Raw genomic sequence first — 27,996 nt, forward strand, 5'->3', positions numbered from 1 at the left:
TGTGCTGATGAATATTTCTGCTCTATATGAAATCCACTGCAAAACTTCCCTTGCATTATTGAGATCTACCTTAAATCCACAGCTCAACATTTTATGGTATATTGCAATATTGTTGTTATAATATTTATTAATTTACACTGGCATACCAGTGAAAAGGAAGGAGAAATGAGTCATTAAAGTTGAAGCTTGAAAAAAGGCAAAGCAATCGGTAGTCTAACCATAGTTTATGTATCCTTGATCACTTTATATTGTTAATATTTGCTGATTGAAAATATGGGGAATAAGTGTCAACAGCATTATACTTTATGCTGTTTTCCCAACTGTTTCTTGGGAGTTGTATCCATCAGGAAAGTCTGTCACACAGTAGATGGAGGTGTCTGACACTTAACAAGATGTGGAGAGGAGCGTGTTTGAAGCACAGATTCTGGACCATAAGGAAGCACTTGTCTCTCCAAGACAAGCCAGGGGAAACCCCTTTACAAAGCTAATATAACCTCAGTGCCTTGCAGAGCTTCTTACCAGTGTTTCTGTGTGGTACATGCCTCATCCACAACTGAAATAGCAGCTAGGCTGATTTTTCCTTAGCCAGCTGAAAGGGTAATTAGTTCTGTGACTGTGAAAAGGCCCACGGGACTGTTAGTGACTGTAAGTAATTACATTCTTTTTTTTTTTCCCAAAGTCTGAGCTCCAGCAGCTGAGCAATTCCTAAACTATATAGATTTGGTGGAATCAGATTTATGATATTCATCTATGAACATGCTATTTATAAAGCTCTAAAAATATTTTGTAGTGTCCTTGGGTAAGGCTCTCTTGCCATTTCTCTTTTGTGCTTCACTGAATTTGTTTGGAATGACTTTCCAGATTGATGGGTCTGTATGGAAGTTGTCTGTAGATAGAAGAAAATACAGGAGCATGACAGATTACTCTTCTTAGAAATACCAGGATTTTTTAGCTCCAACTTCCATTAGTGAGAATACGAACTTCTGTCCAGAAATAGCAAAATGGAAGCTGTCTACTGGCACTACAGAATGCAAGATTATGGAGACTTTTGCTATCAAAGCCCAAGTGTATTAAATTGATGAGTAGACCAATAATGTCTATATTAGGTTAATATTATTGATTAATCAAGAATGCAACACTGTAACCAGTGATTAGGTGTTCACCCACATCTAAGGTAACGGGTGTTGTACACTGTTCGGAAGTGTAAGTGAAGAAAGGTGGCTTTCAAATAAGCAGAAATGTCTTTTGAAGATAAAGACATATTTCAGAAATGTGTGAAACTGTGACATGAGGAACATTTTTCAGTAGTGTCATGTGTTAGGATTTTACCATTTCCCTAGTCAAAACTTAATGTGATTCTTCTTTTTACTAATTTGCATTTGCTCAAGGTCTGAATATAAAATTTGATCTACTCTGTTAGCATACTGATACCTCAACAGTAAAAGTAGTCATTAAATAGGACTGTAAATGCAGTTTACTCACCATAATACATAGTTAAATGCTTGTAAAACTATATGAATGAAAGAAAAAATTCTGTGCATGGATTATGAAAAGATGAATTCCTTTGTACCGAGTTTGTGGTGGAGTTTTTATTTTTGCATCATTATTTAAGTGGAATGTCTGTTTCCTTTTCAAAAAAATTACAGTGGAAGTAGATGCAAAGAAGCATTGCTAAAAATGTTGTGTGAAATGTCTCCAAAATCATTGTAACATCTGTCTGCTTTTCCCTTATCTAGGCTTGGTTTTCCCTAGTGTAAAGAACCCGAAAGGTCACATGTATTAAAAATATATATAAATATATTTCCCAGAAGATAAACGTCCCCCTACAGAAAGGGAATATGTGATATAAATGGAATGATCAAGGCAGTCAAAAGTGAAGGAGAAGGGAGATGGCAAAACCCAAACCCATTGTCCTTACCATTTTAAGTGAACATTGCTGCAGTTCTGGTTCCAGAACATAAATTTGTTTTGTGTGCTCCCCCCTTCTCAGCCCAGCCATGAAGCTGTCCTCATGGTGCCCATCAGAAGCACCTTAGAGAAGAAGCAAGTGCATCTTGTAACTTAATAGAAAGATCTTAATTTTTCTAACAGTGTTTAGTGTAGTATAACAGTAGAAGATAAGGAGCTCTCTGGGTGAGGATGTTAGAGAGGAAATGATCTGCAGTGAACCTGAAGTCCCACACCTCTATTCTACAGACTAATATTGTATCTTTGAGAGACTGTAAGCATTGGTTTTCCTGAGTCTGGTATGCTGGCTGTATCAGAGGCAGCTGGACCTTGTCAAGCTTGAGGAAATCCAGGGGCATAGCTCCATCATCTCATGTGTATCAGCATGATTTGGACTTGTGAATGTAGCAGGATTTAACTGTGACTACATGTTTTGATTTTATGTAGATATCTTCTTAAATGTCTGAGTGTCAGAATGGAGCAATCAGGTTATGAAATCATGTATTAGTAATTGTCATCTAAATAAAACCCAACAGTTTCCTCACCTGATTTTGTTATTTAGCTCTCCTTTTAGGAACTCTACTCATAGTAGCTTATAAAGCTGATCAAATACGTGGCAAGAACATGACAGTGAGGCAGCATTTCTTGTTTAATGAAGGGGCATTGGGATGATCATTTCTGCTTCTAAGGTTATTATTTAATACCTATGGACTTAATTTAATATGCTACAGGCTAGCACAACAAGAATCTGATTAGGCTTCAATGTTTGTTTTGAAGTTAGCTGTCACACCCATCTTTGGAAAGCTGCTCTTGCCCTTTCTGGTTTTCTAATCATATGCCTCAATCCTAAACTTGTTTTTCTTAAAGGAGCAGAACTTTGTGGATATCATCATATGTTCATGAGCATTACAGCAATGCACGGTACATTGCAAAATCCTGAAATGTATGTAGTCATATTTAGAGGGTGTAGGGCAGTGTCCTTTCTTAGCCTGGCAGGATAAAATCTGTTGAAGCTCTGCTGCAATCAGAGAGGACTTTTGAGTGTTCTTCAGACACTGTTTGTAAATTGACTGTATTTTGATTGCAATTCACAAAAGCCTGTTCCTTGCTGAACTTGGAATATCTACTTCCCTGTCCTCTTAAGTAGGCACCGCAAATTCAAGTTTTAACCTCGGAAGCTTTATATATATATATATATATATATATATATATTTTTTTTTTTTTTAAGATTCTTTTGGATAGGTTTGTGTAGCAAAGAGACCTGTGATTTCTGCAAATACTTGCTTAATGTTTTGGGATACTTGCTTGTTCAACTGGTTGCATGTAATTGCGTCATCCCATCTGACTTTTACATAACCATTTCATATAGTCTTGTCCTTCACAATTTTTCTTACTGTAGTGTTGTAAGATCATCTGACGCTACAGAAAATAGGCATCCCGAAGGTAAATGTTTACAGAGAAGAATTCATCATTTTCAATATTACAAAGGCAACAGGAAGACAAACATTTTAAAATGCTATCCGGTCTAGTTTTAAAATTGATGTATATTCTTGGCATTAAATTCTTGCCTTGCTCAGAACTAAATAACTGACATTATAGGTGTTTTCTGTGTTTTCTGTTTTCAGAAGTGTTTGATTTGGGACATCTCAAACAACATATTTTACTCCTGAGATTGCGCTTGTGTGTCGACAGCTTGGATGTGCTTTTGTTTACTTTCTGATTAGATCAAAATCAAAATGTGTGCAGCTAGACCTGTTTTAATTGCTCTGAAGAGCATGCCAAGGCTCTTTCTCTTGGTGTCTGCTTTTCCAAAAGCCTGTTTCAGAATGTAAGACTTATCCTTTATGACGTGTTTCTGGTTTATATCAGAATAAAACTTATTTGAATAATTTATGTATTTTCCCCAATGTTATTGAATACTTATGGAATTTATATTTAAAAGTTAGTTTCTTAGCGGTGCAGCTTTGCATATAGCTTAGTATGTCTTTCCCTTTCCCTCACCTCATGGATTTCATGGATCATATCCTCTGTGGCTAAATCCCTTACCTTATAGAGGTAATTGTTGCTTCTGCCTCTGGCCCTTGCAGCTCAGATGTCATCTGGTGTTTTCATAGAATTCTCAAAATTTCATATATAACCATAGTTCATTTGTTCTTTCCCATTTTCTTTGTTGACATTTTGTGGACTCCTAAATTCTGTTGGAGTGGTTTCACTGTTACTTAATGTTATTCCAAGGAATCAGTCACTCGCAGTAATAGGACTGATCCCTTTCCTGGGTACTGAATAGTGTGTGTTGCTGTATTTTGATTTCTGATATGTGTTCAGAAGTCCTTAGCATACAGTTACAGGATTTTAATAGGACAGGGAAGTCTGGTATGTGAAGATGGGCAGTTTTATTTCCAGTTATCATTACGATGTTCTAGTTGTTGCAGTCAGGTAGGTGGTGGCATTTCAATGTCTGAATCATGCCCTGCATCCAGCCTGCAAGTGACTGTCTGCACCATTCTTTATCTGTATCAGGAAGGTGGGATTTTGTTTGCTTTTTTTTTTTTTTAAGGAAGTACTCAGAAATATCCCCCAGCAGAATTACTCAGATAAATGTGTAAACTTTAGGTTTTTCAGAACTGAAGTCATAAAAGCATTCGATTACAATTAATTATTGTCTGCTACTTAAATAGAGAATGATATTCTTGTGCAGGCATGAGATGAGTGCAGTCTGCCTGCTTCATGCTCTCCCTGCAGCATCAGCAGGCACTATCAAAGACCTAGGAAATTACAAGGACTTAGCTGAAAACATCAGCCATTAGAAAAGTCCTAAACTTTGTTATTAACCTGACTTAATTCCCACTTCTCTGCACACCTTGTTGCATCAAATCAAATTAGTTCAGTGCCTCCTATAGGTGCTCCAACATCTGCCATGCATGAGATGGGATCTAAGTTTTTGCCTTTCCCGTCTGTGAAGGTGATTGAAGCATTGCAGCAGAGTAGCAGCAGTACAGTGCCAGGTTGCTCATGTGCCCAGGAGGAAATGTCTCTCCTGCCCTTGTCCCAGAGTATTGACCAAACAGCTGCTTGGGCTGTTCACAAGCCCAGGAATAAAAAAATCAGCTGTTTGGTGGTTGCATTTTGCCAGGCTGCTGTTCCCTGCATCCTCCAAGAGACAGTGGATGGATGGAAGGTGTCTGAAGTCTGCTCTTTGAACCATGGGTGTCTTTAGCTTGGTGTCCTGGCCATAGTTGCCCATATTTTGAGCTTCAGGCAAACGTTTTGTAGTTAAGAATCAACAAAACAAACCACAAAAGAAAACCATTATTTGCTTGTGATGAGACTAGTAGTTTTTCTTTGAGATGACTTTCTATTGACTTTGTAAATGTGCTCTGTTAGAATTTCTAGAAGATATGGATAAGCTACTCAGATAGCAAAGCAGTTTCCTTAAGAGCTCTGCAGGAAACTTCTGGATATTGCTATTTTTCCCATCTTCTTGGTTTTAGTGTCTTAGCTTTTTAAATCCTTCTGTCTTCTCCTCTCCCAAAGTACTGTTACACAGACTTAATGATTAATGCAACTTCATTCTTTTTTATACATAGAGTTGTATAACTATCCTAATTAGACATGCACATGGTAAAATTGCACACTGGAAAGAGCTGTCTGGGCTTGGATGATAGCAATTAAGTGATTTATATTTATAGGTGTCAATATTTACCTTAGGCCTACCCTCTGTCCTAGCTCATCATCTATGGTTGAGCGTGTAGTTCATTGGCTTTAGCTAGCATTACAGTTTATTTTCCCTGGACACTGTGTTCTTGGCTGAGGAGAAGTATTGCTTTTCGTGAGATTATGTAGGAAGACCATATTCTAACTTTGCATATTCTATGCAAACGCTGTTAATCTTTCTGTGTTCACCTGAGGGATTATTTTTCTGCTTTAAGTTTCAGAAATGCAAGGTTTCAAGATGCTTTAAATATATGCGTTGGTGTCTCTTCCTGCCCCCAATTGTTCTCAGACAGGGAGTTCTTGCTAAAATTATTTAGAGTGATGCCCCTGACAAAAATATGGATGAACCAAGTCCCAGTTTCCACTGAGCTCCAGTATGTTAAACAGGCACCATTTATTTTTCTTTTCTGCAGTTCTCCTTGGCTCTCACAGGGTCAGAAGCAGCAGTAGCACTTCAGCTGTTCCCAGTTGAGTCATTTGGAATGCAAATCACTTTGCAGCCATGCCAGTGGTTCCCTTTGTGCTGGCCTTTATATAAAATGCATGACAGATTGTCAGCTTTGTCACATTTCCTGGGCAGCAGGGAATAGGTAGACAGTTCAGCTTTTGATTCAGACAGAACTGGACTAGTATCGGAAGGTATTAGTCAGCTTTGCTTTGCAGATATCTGTAATCATGTCAGAATGCTATACTGAGTGCTTCTGGCTGATGCTCTGATACTAACATAATTCCTTGGTGCAAATAAATACCTACTGGGTAAGCTCAACAGAATATGTGCCCTGGGGAATACAGTCCCTCCCACCCTTCCCTGCCTTGCTTTGCTATCCAAACTAGATATGGAAAACAGTATTGAAGCCTAGGGAAAATACTAAGTACCTGCTCTGAATTGGTTGTGCACCACCTGAGCTGCAGGGGCTTGGGGTTGCAGAAGCATTTGCTGCATTTGCGCATAGAATCTTGCAGGAGGTGGCTCTTGTCCTGTAATTATGTGCTGCAAGTCTGGGCAGGGACTGTTCCCAACTGGACAAATAGAAATCAGAGTAGATTGCCTGAAAATAGCATAAGTGTTGGATTTTTACAGTTTCTGAGCTTTGCTGCCTATTAAATATCTCGATTAGTTTGAATAAACCCAACCTCAGTACATCTCAATCTGAAGTGTCTCTGGAGCTGAAATACAGTGGACCTTGTGTGAATCTGTGGATGCTAGTGATTAAATAAGTTATATCTATAAATTGTGTTGGGTTTTGGTTGCTCATGCGAAGCTTTTGAGTTAGGGACCCTTGCTTCAAAAAATTCAGAAGGAAACACTGAACATTTTTGCTACTTAGACACGTGTTATTAGGACAAGGCATTTAAGTCTTTACCATTTAAATGTTAAATAAGGAAAAGTTGAAATTTCTTGGGAAAAACAATTTTGGGGCTGTAGAATATTTTATAAATTACTGTGCTAATCTTAATCTGAGATTATCAATTTTGAGTCTTCTGAGTAGTTCTGTCAGCACAGTCCCAACACCAGTATTGGGGAACTTGTTCTGAAACCTGAGGATAATCACTGCAAAAGTTACTATTTAGCATGGTGAATTGAAACAGCAATGAAATAACATAAGACTGTTACACAACTCTATTAAAGCCCCTGTTTCTAAAAATTATCTCTCTGGGTCTTTCACACTGACTTATTCTGCCCTGGGTTTCAAAGATGCTGCTCTTTGGGTGTTCTACATCATTTTGTGGGTACAATAACTTCTTAAAAATCGGATTTTGATTAAACGACTGAAGAAATTGCTTGTGTTAAAATAGAACCTCGTGTTCTTTCTTCACTGTCGCAGTAGGTTCTCTGTAACTTAAATCCACTCTAAATCCAAAATCTCAATCTGAAGTTACTTGCATTGTACAGCTCCTCTGTGAGGGAATGTGAACTGAAGCAAGCAGATGGAGCAAACAGATGAGCAGACTTTGCAAGCAATTTGAAAATAGGACTTGAAAAAGGTTTTAGTGTAGGAAGCAAATAGAGCTGGTTGAATAAGAATGGTACTCATAAGGCTTTTTTTCTTTCTGGCTTTGCTTTTCTTATAAACTTTGCTTTCTTTGAGCTTAGATCAGAATTGCCCCGAGTTTAAGGTCCTCTCTTTTTATAGGGCCTTTGCTTTTAAAACATGGGTGCTCTCTCTTCTCTACAGTTGATTTTGTTTTTTCTCAGCAAGTCTTGTGGTTTGATTCTGTCACTATCCTTGTATCAATAATTTTCCCTTTGGGACAGGAGGTAGTCTAGAGGCAATACACTATGAAAACCAGATGGGCTACACATTCAAAATGGAGCTTATGAAGCTGTCAGCTTGGTTGTGATCTTATCAAGCGTGTCTTTGTATGGATGATAAAATCAGCACTCCAATTTCTGCCAAGTTTTTTTCATTTCTACCTTGCATCCGGACTTACTTTCGCTTCAGACAGAGTGTTGTAGGTAGATGTTTGACTTTGTTGCTTCTGTACTGAAACTGTGATGTACAGGTCCTTGACAACCTTGGTGGTATGTGAAAGCCACATAACCTCACGGGGGAACTTGCATAACCCTCCAGAGCAACTTGTGTGCAGCACAAGCTAGAGAGACTACTCTAGCAATATCATTGAACTCATTGTTTAAATGTTTTGCTGTGAGTTGCCCATTTAGGTATCCACAGCTTCAAACTTGAAACAAATGTACTTTCAAAAGCTAGTTCAGACTGCACACGCTAATTATAGTGTGGGAAGTACTGTGTAACCACTGGTAGAGACCTTTTACTATGTGTGGAGCTGCAGGTAGTTTGAATGTTAATGCCTTAATTTGAAAATGTGATTTTGAAGAGCAAGCCATGAGTTGAGTACCCAGTACCATGTTCCATGTGCTATAGATGGCTTAGATTGAAATCTCTAAGTTGTCAAATGGCTTTGCATTTGGAAAATCTTGTGTGTGACAAGCTATTTTTAAATGTAAATTGCATATTTCTTTTTTTATAGGGACTGGAGACATTGTTGCTGTCATGATTACAGAATCCAAGGTTAAGGAGATCCTGAATTACTTGGAAAAGAATATCTCTGTCCTGATGGCAATAGCAGTCGGGTCCCGTGTTCCTCCTAAAAACTTCAGTCGGGGCTCTCTAGTCTTTGTGTCAATATCATTCATTGTTTTGATGATCATTTCTTCAGCATGGTTAATATTTTACTTCATCCAGAAGATCAGGTATACAAGTGCACGTGACAGGAATCAGGTAAGGGCACTCCTCTTTTGTTTCTCTGTGTTCTGGAGGTGATGTTTCTGTGTACAGTAGTCAATAGAGAACAAATAATGTCCATCAAACTAGTGTTCACAGCCTCTTTGTTCCAAGGCAGGGCATGTTGCTGAACAAGGGTTTTTATATAACAAAGTGTTTTTATTCTGAGCAGCACCAGTGCAAGATCTTATCACATGACAGGAAAGGATGGAACTGAAGAAAAATATTTGCATTTTGATGAGTAAAAGTCTAAAAGGAAGATCCAGTTCTATGTTGGCTCAGTAATACATACTGTGTGTATGTTGGGAATGGGCAGGAAATTTAAATAGTAAATGAAATTGTATAGTGTAGGGGAACACAGAGCTAATATTATGAATTCCATCCATGTTCTCAAAGATAGCAGTTAAGGTAATTCAAGAGGTATTTCCAAACTATAATCTGTCACGAATGTTAATTAGTGATCTGTGTTTATTTTCAGCTTTATTCAAGATTACAGTTGGTATGGACCACCCAATTCTCCTGGCTATGTACTTTAAGTAAAATTTAGTTCAGTATGCCTCTTTTACAGTCTTTTGCAATTAATTTAAGACCTCAATTAAGTATGGCCACACTTAGAGATCTTGACTACATCAAGTCATCAGTTCAAATATAGATTAAATGTGAAATGCTTTACTAGCATGGCCTTAATGGTACACTGCCTCCAGAGTGTGCCTTGGCTTTTATTGAGAAGGGTCAGTAAGCCTCAGAAAAACCACTGTGCTCTCTTTGCCTGTATCTGTCAATGCTAGCTTGCAAAGCTGCTGGCCTCTAGCCATTGTCACCCCTCCTTCCCCCAAATTACCGCTAATACACAGGAGCTCACTGTGAGGCAGTGCTTTGCTGTTTTGTCAAACCTAAAACAAATGCAAACTTAAAACCTCAGTTGTGACAAAGGATTTCCTTTTTAGCTTCTATAAATAGTATCTGATGCTGCAGGTCCCATGGGCATCCTGTAAATTTTCCTAAGGATGTCATTCTTAAATGACCACACTGTAACCAGTACTTAGTGTGGTCCCTTGGGGTGGTGAAAGTTTAAATATAACTGTTACTCAATGAATGTCTGTGGAATATTAAATTGAGCCTTCTCTATCCCCCTACATGGTTCTAGGCTTCTTCCAAATGTCCATGTTTCAAAACAGTTGCTCCATGGGGAAAGGGCTTTTATGACCTTTATTCTTTCTTTAGATTTTTACAAAGGTCAGGAAAAACTTGATGAAAATTTTATGTGGTTTAAAAAGCTGAGCTTATTAAACTTTAATAAGAAGGTGGCGACAGCTAAAGCTTATTTTTAAAGAGCTTTGAGAGCTTTCACCTCCAGAGAGAAGGCTGTACTGTTAGTGATGAAGTAACTCGGTTTAGACGATGATCTTGTTTTTAAGTTACGTCAAAGCACACTTTAAAGAAGAAAAATCAAAAACATCAAAACCATGCTGTGTTTTGTAGATAGTGCAAGTAGATGTAAGTAGATACTGGTATTTCACATCGTTGCTCTTGTGCGCTTCCGCCAGACGTATGCAAGTCTTTTGCATGTGGTGGTGGCTTTTCCAACAAGATAGTTCTGGCTTTTAAAAGCAAGCATATGCTGTGTGCCTATTCCCTACTATATGGAAATAGCAAATCCTGAGCATTCCCAATGTTAGCATAAAAAAGTATTTGTTAAAATTAGAAAATGGAAGAGGTGGATCTCTTAAATGGAAGAGGACATGGGCCAGTATGCTTGTTCCAGGATGTGTAATTGAGATTTGCTTAAATTGACCTATTTCTCAAACATTCAAGTTAGGAAGATATTTCTGTCTTCAGGAAGCAATAACTTCCTCATCCCAGAGCATCCCCTCTGTTTCTGCATTTCCTACATGGGTATTCTTCAGTGGCTGGAACTGAGTATCTGATTTTTTTCAAATCCATGCTCTAAAAGTAATAACAGGTGTTCTTCTGTGAAAACCACAATAAAAGTGTTTATGTCATTCTAGAATAACAGTGGTGCAGTAGATTGTCCTGGACTTCTGAGGTCTGTGTTTCTCAAATAAAAGCAGCTGCCTTAGTTTCAGTTTCTATGCAGAGAACCCCCTATGATACAGGGGGTACACCTTATGCAGGATTTGATTTTTTTCAGCTGTATAGAAGGTGGGCAGAAAACCCACACATTTGTTTCAAGTGATATGGGAGGTTTTGATAGGCACAGTTCACATTGTCAGAAACAGCCCATCTCTTTCAAAAGCAGAGTACTTGTTACAAGGTGGAGGTGAAAGATTAAACACATAAACTTCCCTTTTTCCAGTCAATATAAACCAAATATGATGTCTCAGGTCCTTGAAACAAGAAGACATGAGCTTTGTGCACTCAGTACCCTGGGTCTGGGATCTCATGGACCAGCTGGCAAACAGCCATTCTTCCTTGGCTGGGAACTAGGCAATGAAGTAGGAATGAGCACTTGAATTGCAGAAATGGTTCTTTCCATCCACCAGTGGTGATCATAAAAACAGCATAAACAACAAAGAGCTTGGCCTCTGCATTCAGATTGAGGTTCATTTTCAAACCAGTATTCGTTTCAGCTTTATTTAAGTCTGTATTGGCTTATTTAGATTTCATGACCCATATTTTTTTTCCTTTGTGAGATCCTGGTGGTTTCAGGTAATAGCAAGAGAGAAACTAGGTTACACTGAGAGCATCTCTTACGTCTCAGAATAAAATTGGCCTGCTCAGGGGAAAAAAAATTAGTAATCATTCAAGCTTCAGAAGAGAACCAGGGGTATATTACATACAGCATCCTGAATAAAAAACAGTATGAACAGACTATAATGGAAATCATCAGGAGGGCATGTTGCTTCAGCTTTTATCCTGTGGGCTGGGTTTGCTCAGTTTTGTCACACAAATGTTGGATCACTTTTGTGGATATTGATATGGTCCATGAGGTTTATGCCCATGGTCATTGAGTGCATTTGTGAGCTCAGCCATTGGGTTTTTTCTTCCTGATGTCTCTGTGCTTTTAAGTGTATTTTCTGTCTTTTTGTCTTGTGTGAAAGCCTTGGGTGTTGGCCTACTGCTGTAGTGTGTATTGCAGTGTTAGCATTGGGCCCAAATAAGTCATTCTAAAGGACAGTAATGAAGCTTGTTTATCAGGTTTAATTTGTGGTCTTTTATTTGTCACTTTACTAGCGTCGTCTTGGAGATGCTGCCAAGAAAGCCATCGGTAAATTGACTACCAGGACAGTAAAGAAAGGTGATAAGGTATAATAATAACATTTCAACATGGTAAATTTTAGCATCATGTTTAATTTTTATTGGGGGAAACAATCTCAGTTTTTCCTTTCTGCTTCTGATTTATGACTTTGCCTTTGTTGTTGGAAGCTTACTTTTCCTGTAGTATTTTGTTTAACTCTTAGTATCAATGTATGCTGTTAAGTCTATACATTTCAAAGACATTTTTCTTGCTTAAATACTACTTGCATTCCATCCGACAACTGTGACAGTGGTTTTGTGTGCTGGCGGACTGGGGGTTTTGCTGGTAGGAGTACAGAGGGCTAGCACTGTTTACGTGGAATTCTGTAAGGTTAGAATAATTATATATGCAGGTTGTGTAAAGTTAAAATAAGTTCAAAAGACTGGTAATTAAGGACAATCGCTTATGTAGAATGTGAATATCCAGTAATCTGAGGGGGAGCATAAACAGGTATTTCATTAAAGGCAGTAAATGCTAGTCCAATAATATTTCTTGCCAGTATATGTATATATAAACTAAAATAGTTGGTGTGTTAAGGCCTAAATTTTTTCCACTTTTAGGAGCGCTGCTGTCTTTGATTCTTAAAGGAAAAAAGTCACTTAATCTTGCTTAATTTTTGCTCTGTAGTTTGCAAAAGGCAAGGGAATTCTGGCTATGATTTGATTTTTAAGAGAAAACTATTTCCTTGGACTTTTTCAGTGTGATTTGGTTTTATCTTTATGACACTATCAGCAATAGTGTTAATAAAGATAAGAATCTTTTTATCTTCATCAGGAAGTGGTGGAAAAATTTACTTCCAGAGAGGAGGCAGAATTAATGTCTTTGCTCTTTGTCCCTTTCCTATGTAGTTTTACTTCAAGGCAGCCCACTGCACTAAATCCTTTCTGTGGTTATGGGAGTACATATAGATATGGGGAACCTTCACAAACTACAATTAAAGATGCTGTCATTTGACAGCATAAATTCAAAACTGCCAAGTGCTCTGCAGGTTGCAGTACAGACAGCATGAGGTGCACACTCAGGTGAACAGAGTAAGAGAAAACCTGTCCTTCATCAGAGCAGCCCACTGGGATTCTCTGCATGCAGCACTGACTGGTACTGACCAGGGAGTGGCTGTTTTGCTGAGGTTCCTGACTGTAGCTTCCTCATAGATTGCTGGCATCAAAAAGGATACAAAAAGAATAATGAACTAAGAGAAGGCACAGTCTGTTTGGTGTCACAGGCCCAAACATTTTAAATCTATATTGCTGATGCCGTACCTACGTCCAAATGAAAGCAACCCTTTTTCATTAGCCACTTTTAAATTCTGATGTTTATAATAATAAAATAAATCATAACTTGGAAATCAGGAAAGAGAGGATCCAGTCAGTGATCCCCATCTTCATGTCTGGATAATAACTATGATAATTCTGTAAAGTAAGCGGCAGACAAAAATATGGGACTACTCTGAAATAAGTAAAATATGCTGGTTCTGGCTATAAAAGAATTCCAGGATTATTGTCCTGGAAAAAAAAAAAAAAACAGTATAAACTGAGTAAAATAGAAGTTTTAGCTCCAAGCTGAAGTAACGCCTCTAGGAAAATTGCAACTATATTTTATAGCAATCCAGCTTAGTATTAGAATCATCTTAAGCCTCAGTTTATGTTTCAGATAATCATTTACCAGCTCCACGTGAGGAGAGAGTTTTGAATGTACAAGATAAACTCCAGCATAACTTAAAAGAAATAATAACCCAGTCATTCTTTTGTGTCTTCATAGTAAGAGCCACTTGGCACAATGGAGGTCATATACTAGTCACGATTACTTTTACATTTGTAATAGCCTCAACCCTTGACTTGAAATTTCATTCTATTCATTTTAGGAAACAGACCCAGACTTTGATCATTGTGCTGTCTGCATTGAGAGTTACAAGCAGAACGATGTTGTTCGCATTTTACCATGCAAGTAAGCTAGTAAAGTTGCTTTGTTTGGAAACTATTCTTTCTTTGTGCTCCTTTGATTGATTTCATGTAATATTTCATGTGTATTATGATTTACAGACACAACTGTTAGAAGTTTCCAGTCCTAGTAACAGCCACTTTATTTTAGACTGTGATTAGTAGAAGGTATGAAGGTGTTAATTTGGCACTGTTATGACCATAGAGATTAAACAAAAGATTCTGATTTTGAAGATGGGCAGTTTGGGCATATCAACAATGGAACTATTAAGATTGTAAGGGGGAGGTCGGAGAGTGGTACAGATTTAAGGACTGGTCAGACCCAAAAACCTGAAGTAAAATGAACCAGGTACAGCTGCAGCATTCTGCACAGTAGATGTACAACACTGGCTGCTAGTTTCTTAAACAGTTGTAGGAAACGGAAATGCAGTCTTTCCAACCTTCATACCTCCTCTGACATCAATCAGCCACTGTGCTGTCATCTGTCTTTGATCCCTCTGGTGCAGTCTGTTCTTCACTTGTGCCTGAAGATTTGTATTTGCTGCATTGATGCTCAAAATGTAACAACTTCCTTCTTTTATGCCATTCTCTTGACACTTAAAGGTTTTCATTTTGTTTACATTCCACTTCCATTCTTGAGTTGTTTCAGGATAAGTACTTTTCCATAAGGTGATTGGTTTTGGTGAATTGGTAAATTTTGGTAGCCTTAAGGATTAGCAAGGACATCTTTCCCTTGTATTGTGAAATGCAAAGATTTCTTCTTATCTCCAGACACAAAAAGTACATTGTGATATATATATATATATATATATATATATATATATATATATATATATATGCAGCCAAGATCCAGTAATTTGGCCTGTGCTTTGTATATAGTGTTCTGCATGATACTCTAGAAGCAACAGTGTCATGGTGTTGGACTCAATCTTCAGTCACACAGCAGCAGCGCATAAGAGCTCATTATAGGTTTTCTGAGTCCTCCTGCAGGCTGCTCTGAATAGCTGGAATATTTCTCTAGTGCACGGTGAATTTCTAACATCATAAAGGGATAACAGTATTATATCTTACTGATGTAAATGTGTGCATTCTACTTGTGAAGCCAGAATTTTAATTCAGTTTACTTTTCTTTATCTTCTTTATCTCTTAGACTGTGGGAGACAATGACCTCTTTTAGATTCCTGGTGGTGTTGTTTAGTTAATACATTTTACACATATATGTTTAGAAATTTCCATTAAAGTATTTGGGATTAGAAGAGCTTGGTCTTAGATAAAGATTTGGTCATGGAGATGTCTGTGCATTTCTTTTTTTTAACATTTCTGTCATTTTTACTCAAAGATGATGTTCTCTTGCCCTCAAAAATGTACTCCCAAGTCTTAACTAAAGATCCCAGTTATGTTCTGTATTGTAATCTCAAGTACAGCTTGCATCTGTGAATTGAGCCCTTAGTCTTTGATTTGTTACATAGAAGATTACTTTGAAGCTAGAGGAGGAACTTCTGGAAACTGCACACCAGTTTTGGACCACTAAGATGATGGTTCGATAAAGTGCCTCTTAAAAAATCTTTACTTGTGTAGTTCAGGGTGGTTCTGTGCGGCTCAAGGATGTGGAATGGAGGTTCACAAATCCCACTCCTCTGTGCCTTTCTCTCGATACTGAACAGAGGTCAGAGAGACGTCCTTGCCGACAAATAGAGAATGAGTCTTCATCTGATTTGAAAGCATCTTCTCTCACTAAGCATAAGGCAGAGTTGGGACTAAAAGACAGCTTCCTTAAACAACTGCCAGTGTCCAAGCAATGGCTCTGTTGCAGGTATCAGCAGATGTGATGCAGATCATTTAACCAAGATGATACTTGATTTTTTTTTTTATTCTTTTTATTTTTTAATTAAAAAAAGTCGAAGTCAGTTTCCTTCAGACAACTTTGAGGCACAGTCCTGCAGATAGGAATCTTCCTGCTCTCAGGGATAGTTACAGGGGCTTCAGGGAGCTGGATGAAGGTGCATCTGACTGCCATCTTAGCGCAATCTCCTATATAAAGGAGGTATCAAGGCTCTTGTGTAGATTTTCTGTTCTGTTTTTCACAAGAATATAAGGTCAGTGGAGGCTCAGATTCCATTCCTGCTGAAGGCCATATGACAACTTTCATGTTCACTTTGTACTTCTCTTTCTTTAAATTTCACTTTTCATCTGCCACAGCTCAGGTTTGAGTTGAGTACAAAACCGCTTTGGCTAGGCAGAAACATTGAAATAGATATGCTGCACAAGACGTTGCATTTGTTAAAGAAGAGCCAACCAGTACCTGCAGAGATGAGCCCAGTATATTTCAGATTGCATTTAAGACTTTTCAGTCTTCAGCTTTTGAGATGCTTCTCTCAGAATCTTGTTTTGGAGATTTGATCCCTTTCTACTTCCTGATACTTTAACCTCTCATTGTAGTGCAACAGGCAATGGTAGTTTAAAATGAAAAAAAAAAAAAAAATAGAGAATCTCAAGCCAAATGAGACATTTCAAGAAGACCATGGAGAAAATGGCTTGTCCAAGAGGAAGTAAATGAAAGGCTTGAAGTTTTTCTTACTGTGCCTGTTGAGGAAGCTATAATCATTACACAGTAGGAGTCACTGACATATGACATCCTTGCTGCTTTCATCACTTTAGAAGTAGCATTTCCCTTTGGTACCACAACTGTTCTCTGCAGTTAACTGTGGTCTGCCACTCAGTGCCTCAGCAGAGAGGAGTCTGGTCTGGGCAGGGCCACAGCAGGCAAAACCTACCAGAAGCTGAGCAACTTGCACCTCGTTCTATAGTGAAATAAAATGTGATGTAAAGTTTTGTGGCCAACTTTAAAGTGAAAACGATTGCAGATAATGCATTGAACTTTTATAACTCATTTTGTGCTTCAGAGAAATATGTTCAGTACCAGCAGCCTATGGAAATACCTGCAGCTTTTGGAGCACAGGCTACCATCTGTCTCAGGCTTCTAAGCCTGAGGAGCAGCTCTGTCTTTTGTGAATATCATTATGTAAGTTAAAAATGAGGAAGCAAATGTCAGAAGGATTCTAGCAAAAGCCAAACCTCATGGACAATTTCCTTTTATTCGGATATTTCTACACCATCACACCACTGTGTCTAGTTGATGAATGGGCACTGGGTGAAAAGTGATCAGGAGGGGGTAGTGTGAAGGACTTGTAACAGATGAGGGAAGGAGAGGGCAAAGTGACAGCTTAGAGAAAAGCAGAGAGTGACATTGGAAAGGGCAGAAAGATGACCTGGGAATGAAGGAATTTACTGGGTAGGAAGAGAATTAATTAAAGGAGCAGTGAATACACTAAAATACATGATTTTTGAACCCAGTTATTTAATAATTCCTTTACTGGCGAAGGAGGAAGTGAGAAAAGTGACTAAGCCAGATCATCTGTTGATTCTGTGCTGCTGCAAATAGCTGTCTTTTGTTTTTTTGGAAGCAAATTAACACAATATCTCAATGCCATCCTTACTGCAGTGCCTCTGCACAACACCCTGTTTTCTCTGCTACCTGCTTGTGAAGGCAGTCTCTCATTTCCCCCAGCAGTACTGTATTTGTGGAAAGCACTGAGACAGCTCTCCCCTGGTATTGTCTATTGGGGGCACACATGTGGTGCCTTCTTCCCCACCGCAGCAGGCCAAGCGTCTCTTCTCAGCTGTGCTAAGTGTGATGGGCAGCCTGCTGCAGGGCAGGACCTGTGTGCTGCTGGGAGGGTTTGTACCCAAGGGCGAGGGGAGCAGTTGCCTTCAGCAGTAACCAAAGATGCTACTTTGCAGCAGCACATTGATCCCCTTTGGCGGTATGCTGCGCTGGGAGCAGGGAAGTGTAGTGAGCTCTTAGGAAATAGCAATTGTGAGCTCATTCAGACCCTTCTCCTTGTGTGATATGCTAAATCACTTTGTGAAATGCCACAGAGAAGTTCTGTTGTAAAACAAAGTCAGGATTATGGTGTTTCATTACGAGCTCGAGGGCAACTGGCTGGGGTATGCTGACACAGTGGAAAAATACCTGCAGGTCACCCATTTGGAGTTATGCCTGCATGGGAGACTTCTTCAGTGCTACTAGCCTGGCTGCTGGCCATGCTTCCTCTAGCCCTGAGGCTGGAGAAGCAGCAAAAGCTGTGTTGCACTTCACTCCCTGGTGTGTGGCTTCTGGGGGACTGCCATCAGCTGCTGTGACCTAGACCATCTTGCTAGGAACTCTTCAGATTGGTGGTCTTGTAACACAAGTGACAAATAAAAACATTGAGCAGGTTTATGATAGAGAATGCAAGGGCTTACTTTGTCAGACTGAGGTTTAAAAATAATTCATGTGTTTTCTGTCTATATTCCAGTATAACTTCTTAACTCTTTCAAGCAGAGATGTCCAGGCAGAGCCTGAGCCACAATGATGGTATCAGCAAGCTTTTTAGGGAGTAGATAAACACCATAAGTAGTAGGCAGAGCCATGCTGATCTACATCAATAAATAACCTTTGGAGAACTGCACTTGTTTTGAATTAATAAATATTCTTGAGGGTTTAGGGTCTAAAAGCAAAGAATTAAGAGGTAACAAAATAGTTGTGCTGTTTTGGTGCATTTGAACTCTTATCAAACTGCTAATGACTCTTTAAAGTAACTCGTAGTATTTAGTGGATGCATGTTGTCATTCATATCAGTCACCTGCTTCACTTGATCTGAGTGCTTCTACAGCACTGATTAGCGGATAATATAATAAAACTGGTTACATACTTCTGTGGAGTCTTCATGTCTGCTGTTTCCCAAAATATTAGATTTTCATGCTTACCCTCCTCTACAAAAACAGACTTCAGAGACTTAATAAGAAACATAAGCAACTAAAAACCATGATTTGCTTAACATAGGAAAATAACATCTCTATATGTTTCAGGAGATTTCAATCCATTTTCTGCCACCCAGGATTTTTACATAGTTTCCTCTAGCTTTGTGAGTAATAAAGGGAATGCAGTAAGACCCAATAATGATAAAGCGAGTCTGTGTTTTGTGCAATTATTAGAACAGTGATCACTGTACATATCCTGTTTTTCATGATGCTATATTGCTAAAAGGGACAGGCCAGCAAAGTGACGGAGATCCTCTTAAGTTTCTGTTCCTGCAGTATCTGGGTTATGGATAAGCAAAGTTCTCTTGCTCCCTGACCATCTTCTGTTGACTGTAAGTCTATGCATCTTTAGTTAGTACAGGTAGGATATGTAGTTGTAGCTGACTGGAGCCTAGTATGTTGCTATATTTTAGTCCCTCCATCAGTCTTATGAGCCACAGACAAAACATAATTATATACTGTCTTTTCCATGTTTATTAGCAATTTTAGGAGTCTTTCTCTTGGTCTTTTTCCAGAGACTTGAAAGAGAATTACCTGGTAATATATCTCATTGGGTCTCTGGTTTTGAAATCCCAAAGGGTAGAGAGCAAAGAAGTCTCTGACCCCATGAGGAGTTTACTGAGCAGCAAGTATAATCTGAGAAGGTAGGGGACAGAGTATCTCAACTTTATGCTGCCTTGGGGGCATGCATGACCTCTTACAGACTGTGCTGGTGCCTCAAATAGATGGCAAGAACTCCTTGTTCTGCCACTGCCCCTTTCCTGCTGGTTTCAGAGCATAGCTCTTCACTGGCTAAGCAGCCCTTGTAATTGCTGATCTTTGTCATGATCACTAGGCTGTCCTGTTTGGGTGTGCCTGCTCTTGCTGGCTTTTTGCTTTGCAGTCATTGCCACTGGAAATGAAAGATATGGGTTCTTACTGTAAGCAGTAATCAGACTGGGTTATGAGTAGTTGCTAAAGCTGTATTGTGTAGGAAGTCTAGTTATACCCATTTCTGCTATGAATATGCTCTGATAAGTTCTTTGCCTTTTCAAAAGCCAAGAAGCCTCTCCTGATTTCAGCTATAACAATTAATTTTCTCCTTTCTAGTAGCTGGTGCAGTGCTGTGTTTCAGCTTTAGTCTGAGAACAATGCTGATACAACACAGTGATGTTTTAGTTGTTGCTCAGTGATACATACTCTGATCAGGGACTGTTCAGTCTCTCATGCTCTGCCAGTGAGGAGGGGCACAAGAAGCTGGGAGGAAACAGAGACGAGACACCTGACCCAAACTAGCCAAAGGGGTATTCCATACCACAGCACGTCATGCCCACTACAGAAACTGTGGGGAGTCACCTGGAAGGTCCAGATAGATCACTGCTTGGGTCAAGCTGTGTATTGATCAGTGGGTTGTGAGCGATTGCATTGTGCATCACTGCTGTTTATTGAGGAGGTTTTTTTTCCTTCCCTTTTTAGTTTTATATTCTCTCCCCTTGTTACTTCCCTAATCATTATTATTAGTAGTAGTAGGTTTATATTATATTTTAGTTATTGGACTGTTCTTATCTCAACCCACGGGGTTTACATTCCTTCCATTCTCCTCTCCATCCCACCTGGTGTGGGGGGAAAAGGGAAGATGAGTGAGCGGCTGCATGGTTCTGAGTTACTGGCTGGGCTTAAACCACGACAAAGCCGTTTCCTTTCATTCCATTACTTTAGATACGTTGTTTTGGTCTCTGCATAATACTTCTTTGTTGTATTGGTTTATATCAATCCCAATACTGTTATATTTTTATTCATGTATGTGACTTAAGATTTTGTATGCAATGTAGGTGGCTGTTCATACTGTTCTCAATCACAGAGTTCACTGCTATGCAAGTAGAAACCCAGTTTGCCTTTTCATCCTTGAAAGATTCTTCTTCTTCTGTTTGTGTTCTTTTTTGTGTTTCTCATGACCATTATATGATGATGGATGTGTTTTCCTTCCTGGTATCAAGAAATACTGGTTGTAGGGAAAGCTTTCTTTATATTTAAATGTGATAATTACAAAAGCCCTTTCTAAATCAAGCATAAATGTGCTTGGATTGGTTGCAGTGACTTTTGAATAAAATTGACTGCTAGTCAATCTGTGCTCTTCCTGCCCAATTTATGGGCAGGCTCTACATAGAAATTGAGTGAAAACTTTACGTAAGGTTAGAGTGGGGACTTTGTTACCCTAGTTATTCTGCCCATGTGCATACTCATATCTGCAATAAAAGGGGAGGTGAAGAATCCTCCTTTTAAGTGTTTTTCTTCCTAGTTGAACTGTTAGTAAAGGGTGGCAACAAGCAAGAGGTTTTGATTTTATTTTTTTTCTTATTGCTGTCAGCACAGAATGCTGACAATTCTAGAATTTGTTCTGCTGCCTGAATTTAAAAAGCAGCTGTCTAAGGGTTTGTTAAAATAGTTCCCATCATGTGAAATAGAATTGCTTGAAAATTATTTGTGTGCTTGTCTGTTCTTCTAGGCATGTTTTCCATAAAGCCTGTGTAGATCCATGGCTTAGCGAGCACTGTACATGTCCAATGTGTAAACTGAACATTTTGAAGGCACTGGGAATTGTGGTAAGTTGCACTGTTATATTGTGGATGAACTGGTTTTGCAATTAATAACAACATGTCTGGATTTTTAGATGAGGGTACAGTAGGATTTGGTGCATGTCATCATTGCTCACAGTGGTAAACCATACAGGCATAGGCTGCGATACAAGCATATCTGTGTCCCTTTCTTGAACCTTCATCCTTTTATCTGCTTCTTCCTTCACTTCTTTAAGAGGGAATGAAGTAGTGACTTCAGATAGAAGTTGTTAATTCAGGTTTTTCTCCCTTGTGTGATCTGAGGACAGCCATAGTGGCTGAATAAAGTGTGTATGTGTCTTTTTACTCCATTTATAGGTTTGCTACATGTAGAATATTCACTTTTGTAATGTGGAATTGCTTTTATCCCTCCAGCCAAATGTGCCGTGTACAGATAACGTAGCCTTTGACATGGAAAGGCTCACCAGAGGCCAGCCAGCGAGCAGGCGATCAGCACTCGGTGATTTTGCCAATGACAGCTCTCTCAGCCTGGAGCCCCTGCGCACCTCTGGAATGTCACAGCTTCCACAGGATGGGGAGCTAACGCCAAGGTCAGGAGAGATCAACATTGCTGTGACAAGTAAGTTTTCTTTGGCTTCCAATACTCTTCTATGGTTTCCGTGGTATGTGGCGCTTGCTCTGCTGTAGCTCTGTGCTGCAGGGCTTTGGTGAAAGACTTCCCTGCAGGAGCAAAGGTGACCTCAGTGTCTCTGTAAGAGGCATATGCTCTGTATTGAAACTGATAACTCTAGGTATGACAGTGCCAACACTTCCATTATTAATGGTATATCCATTTAGATCTGCATGCAAAGAACACTGGATGACCTAAAATGGCAACAAAATGACTGTCTTGAATTTGGTGACCAGTATGAGAAGCTGGGTTGCCAAAACCATTATTTACCCTTTCAGAATACTTAACATGCCATAATTTATACAAATATAAATATTTTAGCTGCTTGCTATTTCTGCAGAGATTTTTTTCCCCTGAGAACGTTACTACTGGAATTTTGATGTCTCTTAGCAGATGGTTTTTGTCCCAAAAATTGTGAATTAAAAAAAAGTATTTGATGTATCAACATTTGAGTATTGTCCAAGTAGTTATGATATCAGAAAACTGTGCCTGCACTGCTTGCAAGCTGTCATCCGTAAGAACAGCATGGGAAATTTCCACTCACTGGCTTTTACCTAGGGTTTTTAATGTATGATAGCACTACAGTGAATACAATGTCTGAAATTGCATAATTTTTCCGTATGCCCTGGAGTCTCAATTTGGTGCGTGAATGGTTGGCTTTCTGTCTGAATTGCAATAATAGAATGCATGCAGGACAACAGTCTAATTTCCTCCTTGTATTTTGCTGATGTGCATCTATGAGCTGGATTTTGAACTTAGTGACACTGTTTGCCACTGATATATGCATAAGAGGCAATGTAACTGATGCAGTCCATTGGAGTGTTTAGAGGCTGCTGCAAAGTAAATGTCTTGTTAAAAAAATCTCATCTTTTAAAACACATAGTCTGTATCCAGAAGCGTCCTGATCTGAGAAAGAAAAATCCACATATAAAATCTGGGTACTTTACAAAGCAAATAAGTCACTTTGTCATGCAGTGTTCGACATTTGATTCATCTTGTATTCAGCTCTGTTGAGCAGAGAGCAAATCTGTTGGTGTGCTGCTTTCCTTGCCATGAATGGGGAAACTCTTTAGTTTAACTGAAACTTTTCACTGACTGGTTTTACAGAAGGTATTTTCACTCCCTGTTCCCAACTGTAGCACTGCTCTTGCACAGATGGGATGCCAAGGATAAAGCAAGAAACAATCAGCAACAATTCATTCTGACAATGTTTATAAAATAAGGCTTTAGGAAAGGCTGTTCAAATGTTTGGATTTTATGGGTGACACATGCATTCTTTGATGCGTGCGAGTTAAGCCAAAAGCTATATTCAACAAAGGTCTTTGTATTCTGAACTATTGCTAAGTGCCAAATTGAACTTTGAATAGTGAATATTCTATAATAGCCCGCTTTATACTACTTCTTATTTTTTCAGTGTGTCTGCATGTATGCACTAATGTTGAAATTACTTTCCCATGTTGTATTCCTGTCTATTTAATGGAACACTAATGATGTTTTACTATTGGACAAGCCATCCTATTTTTGTTGGTTTTTAAAATAACACCATAGCATTTATTAGGGGAGGGTGGGGAGGACACAATTTAAGTGTGAAAGTATATTGGGTGTGCTTATGTGGAGAACCACATCTCAGCTAATCTAAACCAACCCTGACAGTCTTCTTTCTAACTTGGGGGTGGACAGAGCTTTCATTACATTTCCCCTTGTTCCTGCATTTCACTTTACGTTAAGTAATTTTTCTTTGTCACTAACCCTTGGGATCAACCAGGAAATGTTGTGCCATGCTTTTTTCCACACCTTTCTCCACTTCTTCTTTGCTAGCCTTCTCCAGTCAGTAACTCTGTGGCTAACCTCCTTCTGCTTCACCTCCTGGTGCCAGTCATGGCTTAGAAGCCTCTTGCCTTCCGCCAGTGGTGTTTGAGGGGAATATTGGCATCGCTTTGACATAAGCCTTCTCCCACGAGTGATTTCCTCCCTTTCCTTTGTCAACAGAAGAATGGTTTATTATTGCCAGTTTTGGCCTCCTCAGTGCCCTTACACTCTGCTACATGATCATCAAAGCCACAGCTAGCTTGAATGCTAATGAGTAAGTAAAAATTCAGATGTTTCTATATATTCCTGGTGGGTGGGTGTCATGGAAACATTGGGAACAAATACCAAGAAATAGGAAAAACATAGTTTTTAAAGAATCAAATGCCTTTTCTGCATTTCTCTAGTGTAAGTCTCTCTCTTAACAGGAGGTTCCAAGATAACATTTAAATCCCTCTTAATTTATATTTAGCTGTATTCTTGAGGGAAATCTTCTTGCTAAGTGGAGACATGGAACAGGGAAAAGAGAGAATATTTATATTTAGGTTCTGATCAATGATCTAGGTAAACATTAGATTTCTGCCATTAAATATCCATGTTCAAGATTCACCTCTCAGAACCAAAAATTACTACTATCAGTTACCTTTGACAGTTTCACCTCAAAATCATAGTCAAATTTCATATTAAGTAAAAATAAAAATCTGCATCCCTAGTTGGCACCCATTCAGCAAAGAATAAAGGTATTTAAATATAAAACTAACTTGTTTTTTTTCAGGAGAGGGAGATACAAAAGTACCAAATACGCTACTGTTTCTTCTCTCTTAAGTGAAGGTAGCAAACCAGCCTTCTGAGCTTTCTTTGTAGTATGCTTAAGAATTGCAATCAAAGGAGTGCTTAAAGACATCTATGCTTTCTTAATTCTTACAGACACCCCAGTGCCTCCATACAGATAGGCTGGGCAAGAAATGACTCTAGCACCTGACTTTCACTCTTTTTTATAGGTCTGTGTAGGCAATTATAAATCAGTTCTGCAGATCTATTAACTGGGTACATCTGGTGTATGGAACATCTGGGCTCATGATACATATTTAATCATTATCTGTTTGGGGAGGGGAAGTGTCAAAATCTTTCTTTGTCTCAGGACGTCTTGATGCTTTCCATTAATGTGTTGATCTCTTACCAAAATTGGGCTGAGATTCAAAGGCATTCTCCTGCACAGCCTGGAAATGTAACATTATAAACATGATTTTTTAATAATATTTTTTTTTAGATGAGAATTGCTTTTTTTTACTTTTATTGCTGCCTGGAAAGTATAAGGTGTCCTTCTCAATAAGATGGAAACATGGCTAATAGTCTCCAGGGTAAAATTTTAGACAGCTTTAAGCTCATCTTCTTCAGGAGGGGCCATAAGTTCTTACAGGTTTTGGTCATCGGGAACCTTTATTACCACTAATTTGCAAATCTTCCTTTCCTCCTCTTTTCAGATTCCAAAAAGGGTTAAAAAAAAAAAAGTTTTAGAACTTCAGACAGCCCTGTCAGGTCTCCTGGTTTATTTATTTTTTCCCATTTGTCAAAATCTTGGAATTTCCACTATCGATCAGCAGCTTGGCAGCAAAGCTGTGGCTGAGCATAGTTAATGTGCACTGAGAAATAGCTTGGGAAAGCAGGGAGCAAGATGAGTTGTGAAACAGGAATGGCTGCATTTCTGCGCATTTCCACGTCATTAGGAAGGAGAGAAGGAACTGTAGCCCATGTAGTATCATCCAGATGTGGGCACTGATAGCAGTTACGTTTCTGCCTGCCTTGCAACTCTTCTTTTTGTTGTCTTTTGCTCTGTGGGATCTGGGTTTATTTTTACTGAAAGGGTGAGCTTCTCCACACTGCCAGAGTTAGGGCCTCCAGCAAAGTGTTTTCACAGTGATGAGTACAAACAAAGGATGTGCTGATGTAAGGAGAGAGCTCCTTTCCCCAGTGCTAGGAATGACAATATGAGCATATACAAGGCTTTACTTTGAGGCAGACTTAAGAAAACTAGCAACTGCAGAAACCAGAGCTGTCAGAAATCACTTATTCGTGGAACTGAGGCACCTAGCTGTAGCCTTCATCCTCAACAGCTTTTCAGCTGAATCCTTGGGGATCTAAGCAGCCTCTACAAGTGCTGCCAGGTTCTACTACTCATTTTAGACAGTTTAAAATGTGAATGTATGACACTAATCCTTAGATTTATTGTTTAATTGACACCTTATGTTCCCCAGTGCAGACTAAGCATTTCCTGTGCTGAATATCATGCCAAATACATGGCAGCTCCCTCTCACTGCGATTTCCATTAAATGTCATAACAGCATACTGCTTTTTATGCTGTTCTCCATATAAAAAGCAATGCTGGCATACCTTACATTTGTTACAGTAGCGTTTCAAGAGGAAGCTGAAGGTCTTTTTTTTTTTTACCAGAAAACAACAGTAGTAAGAATGAGGCTATGTAATATGCTGATGCCAGTAAATATGCCAAATATTCTGCATTAAAGCTCACCTAAAAACATGTCCTGATCCTTTCTTTTTACTATGTCCGTCCTGCAGCTAAAACATTTATTTAGAGCACTAGTTCTGGATTGTGTGTATATAGATATCTGTGTGTGTGTATATATGTTTATGCATATGTATATGTACACACATACATGCATTTTTAAATAGTCCCTGATAAAAGTAAACATTAAGTGATACGAGAATAAGGAAACAGCTGCTTTCTCTTGGACTTGTAATATTCATGGACTGTTACTATTAAATGAATTAGGTAGTGATTTAAAGGAACGAAAGAAGCAAACTGCTTCTTGGGAACAGAAAGCAGTTTGAGAAATTACTGTACAACTGCTTTAAAGTCCGAAAAGCCCAGATGTTGGATAGCACCACTGGAAGTTGTCAGTACCAGATGAAGTTTCCTCAGAAGGTCAGAAGTACTCAGGCCTTTGTCCTGTCTGTTTTTCTGGTCATGTAAGAATGATGAAAGGACCTCTTAATGCTCTGGCTTGTATAATTAGTCATTTCTCACTAACTTACTTTTACAGGATTGATTGATTTATTTTAGTACTGGCAGTATTAACTTTAATATAAATATTTTGTTCCTCTTTTTTTCTGCCCCACAGAGCAGAATGGTATTGAAGAAACGCTTTCCGGCCGATTGCCTTGGAGAGAGACACCTATTTTTATGCATCATTTATCGATCATGCAGCACAAGCAATTATTTAGTACATTCTATTTTTTCATAAAATTTGCTGATGCCAAAGCTTTGTATTAAGGAAAAAGTGAAGAAATAAAAAAACCCCTTTAATTATGAAATCCTACTGTGTGAGAATTGTATTTTTCTTAGACTTCCTGTGTTAGTACTTAGGTCTGACAGCCTTTTGTACATTTTATATGGTGCTTTATTTCCTTTGAATAGTTTCATCTTTGCAGATCTCTATTCTTCTCCTTTTATTTTGGGACACACAAGCCTAGCAAGTGGAAATCTCATGCAGTGCCGTTCTTATGATGCCACCCAGCACTGGAATGACCATCTAGGGTACTATTAGCAATTATTCCTTACCAACTTGTTAGGGAAAAGAGCTGGGAAAAGCATTTTAGTATATAATAGGCTTACCTTGACTCCAGCTGAGAATGAATTTGAAATAAGAACACTTTCTCCATTTCTCCTCCTGTAACACTCCTGCGTCACACTGGGAGGTTTGCAGTGTGATTTTTGTCTTCAGATCAGGCATTGCTGAAGGTTTGCAACACCATTTTCTCGACATACAAATCATAACCCTTTTCTGTCTTTTACTTTCTGACAAAAGTGAAACCACTTCTTTCCTTACCAAATGAAAAGGTAGCTTTCCCCTGCTGTCATCTGTGAAGCCTCCTTTCATATTAGTGACAGGGGTTAGTTTTTGTTCAAATTCAGATTATGAAAGATTGATAATAGTTCTTACTGTAATGTAGACGCTCTATGCAAACATGTCGCTTCTTG

At 38.8% G+C, this 27,996-nt stretch overlaps 1 protein-coding gene across 1 annotated transcript in view; it reads left to right on the plus strand.

Moving 5' to 3' along the window:
* RNF130 (ring finger protein 130) overlaps positions 1–27,329 on the plus strand; it is a 42,455-nt gene extending 15,126 nt beyond the window's left edge. The window contains exons 3-9 of the mRNA XM_065690266.1: positions 8,653–8,903; positions 12,102–12,173; positions 14,027–14,109; positions 21,451–21,547; positions 21,935–22,139; positions 24,180–24,273; positions 27,137–27,329. Coding sequence (XP_065546338.1) covers positions 8,653–8,903; positions 12,102–12,173; positions 14,027–14,109; positions 21,451–21,547; positions 21,935–22,139; positions 24,180–24,273; positions 27,137–27,152 — 818 coding nt within the window. The 3' untranslated portion in view covers positions 27,153–27,329. The remainder of the gene's footprint in view (positions 1–8,652; positions 8,904–12,101; positions 12,174–14,026; positions 14,110–21,450; positions 21,548–21,934; positions 22,140–24,179; positions 24,274–27,136) is intronic.
* The last annotated feature ends 667 nt before the right edge of the window (positions 27,330–27,996 follow it).

The sequence above is a fragment of the Lathamus discolor genome, chromosome 10 (assembly GCF_037157495.1).
Source record: "Lathamus discolor isolate bLatDis1 chromosome 10, bLatDis1.hap1, whole genome shotgun sequence".
Taxonomy (NCBI): Eukaryota; Metazoa; Chordata; class Aves; order Psittaciformes; family Psittacidae; genus Lathamus; species Lathamus discolor.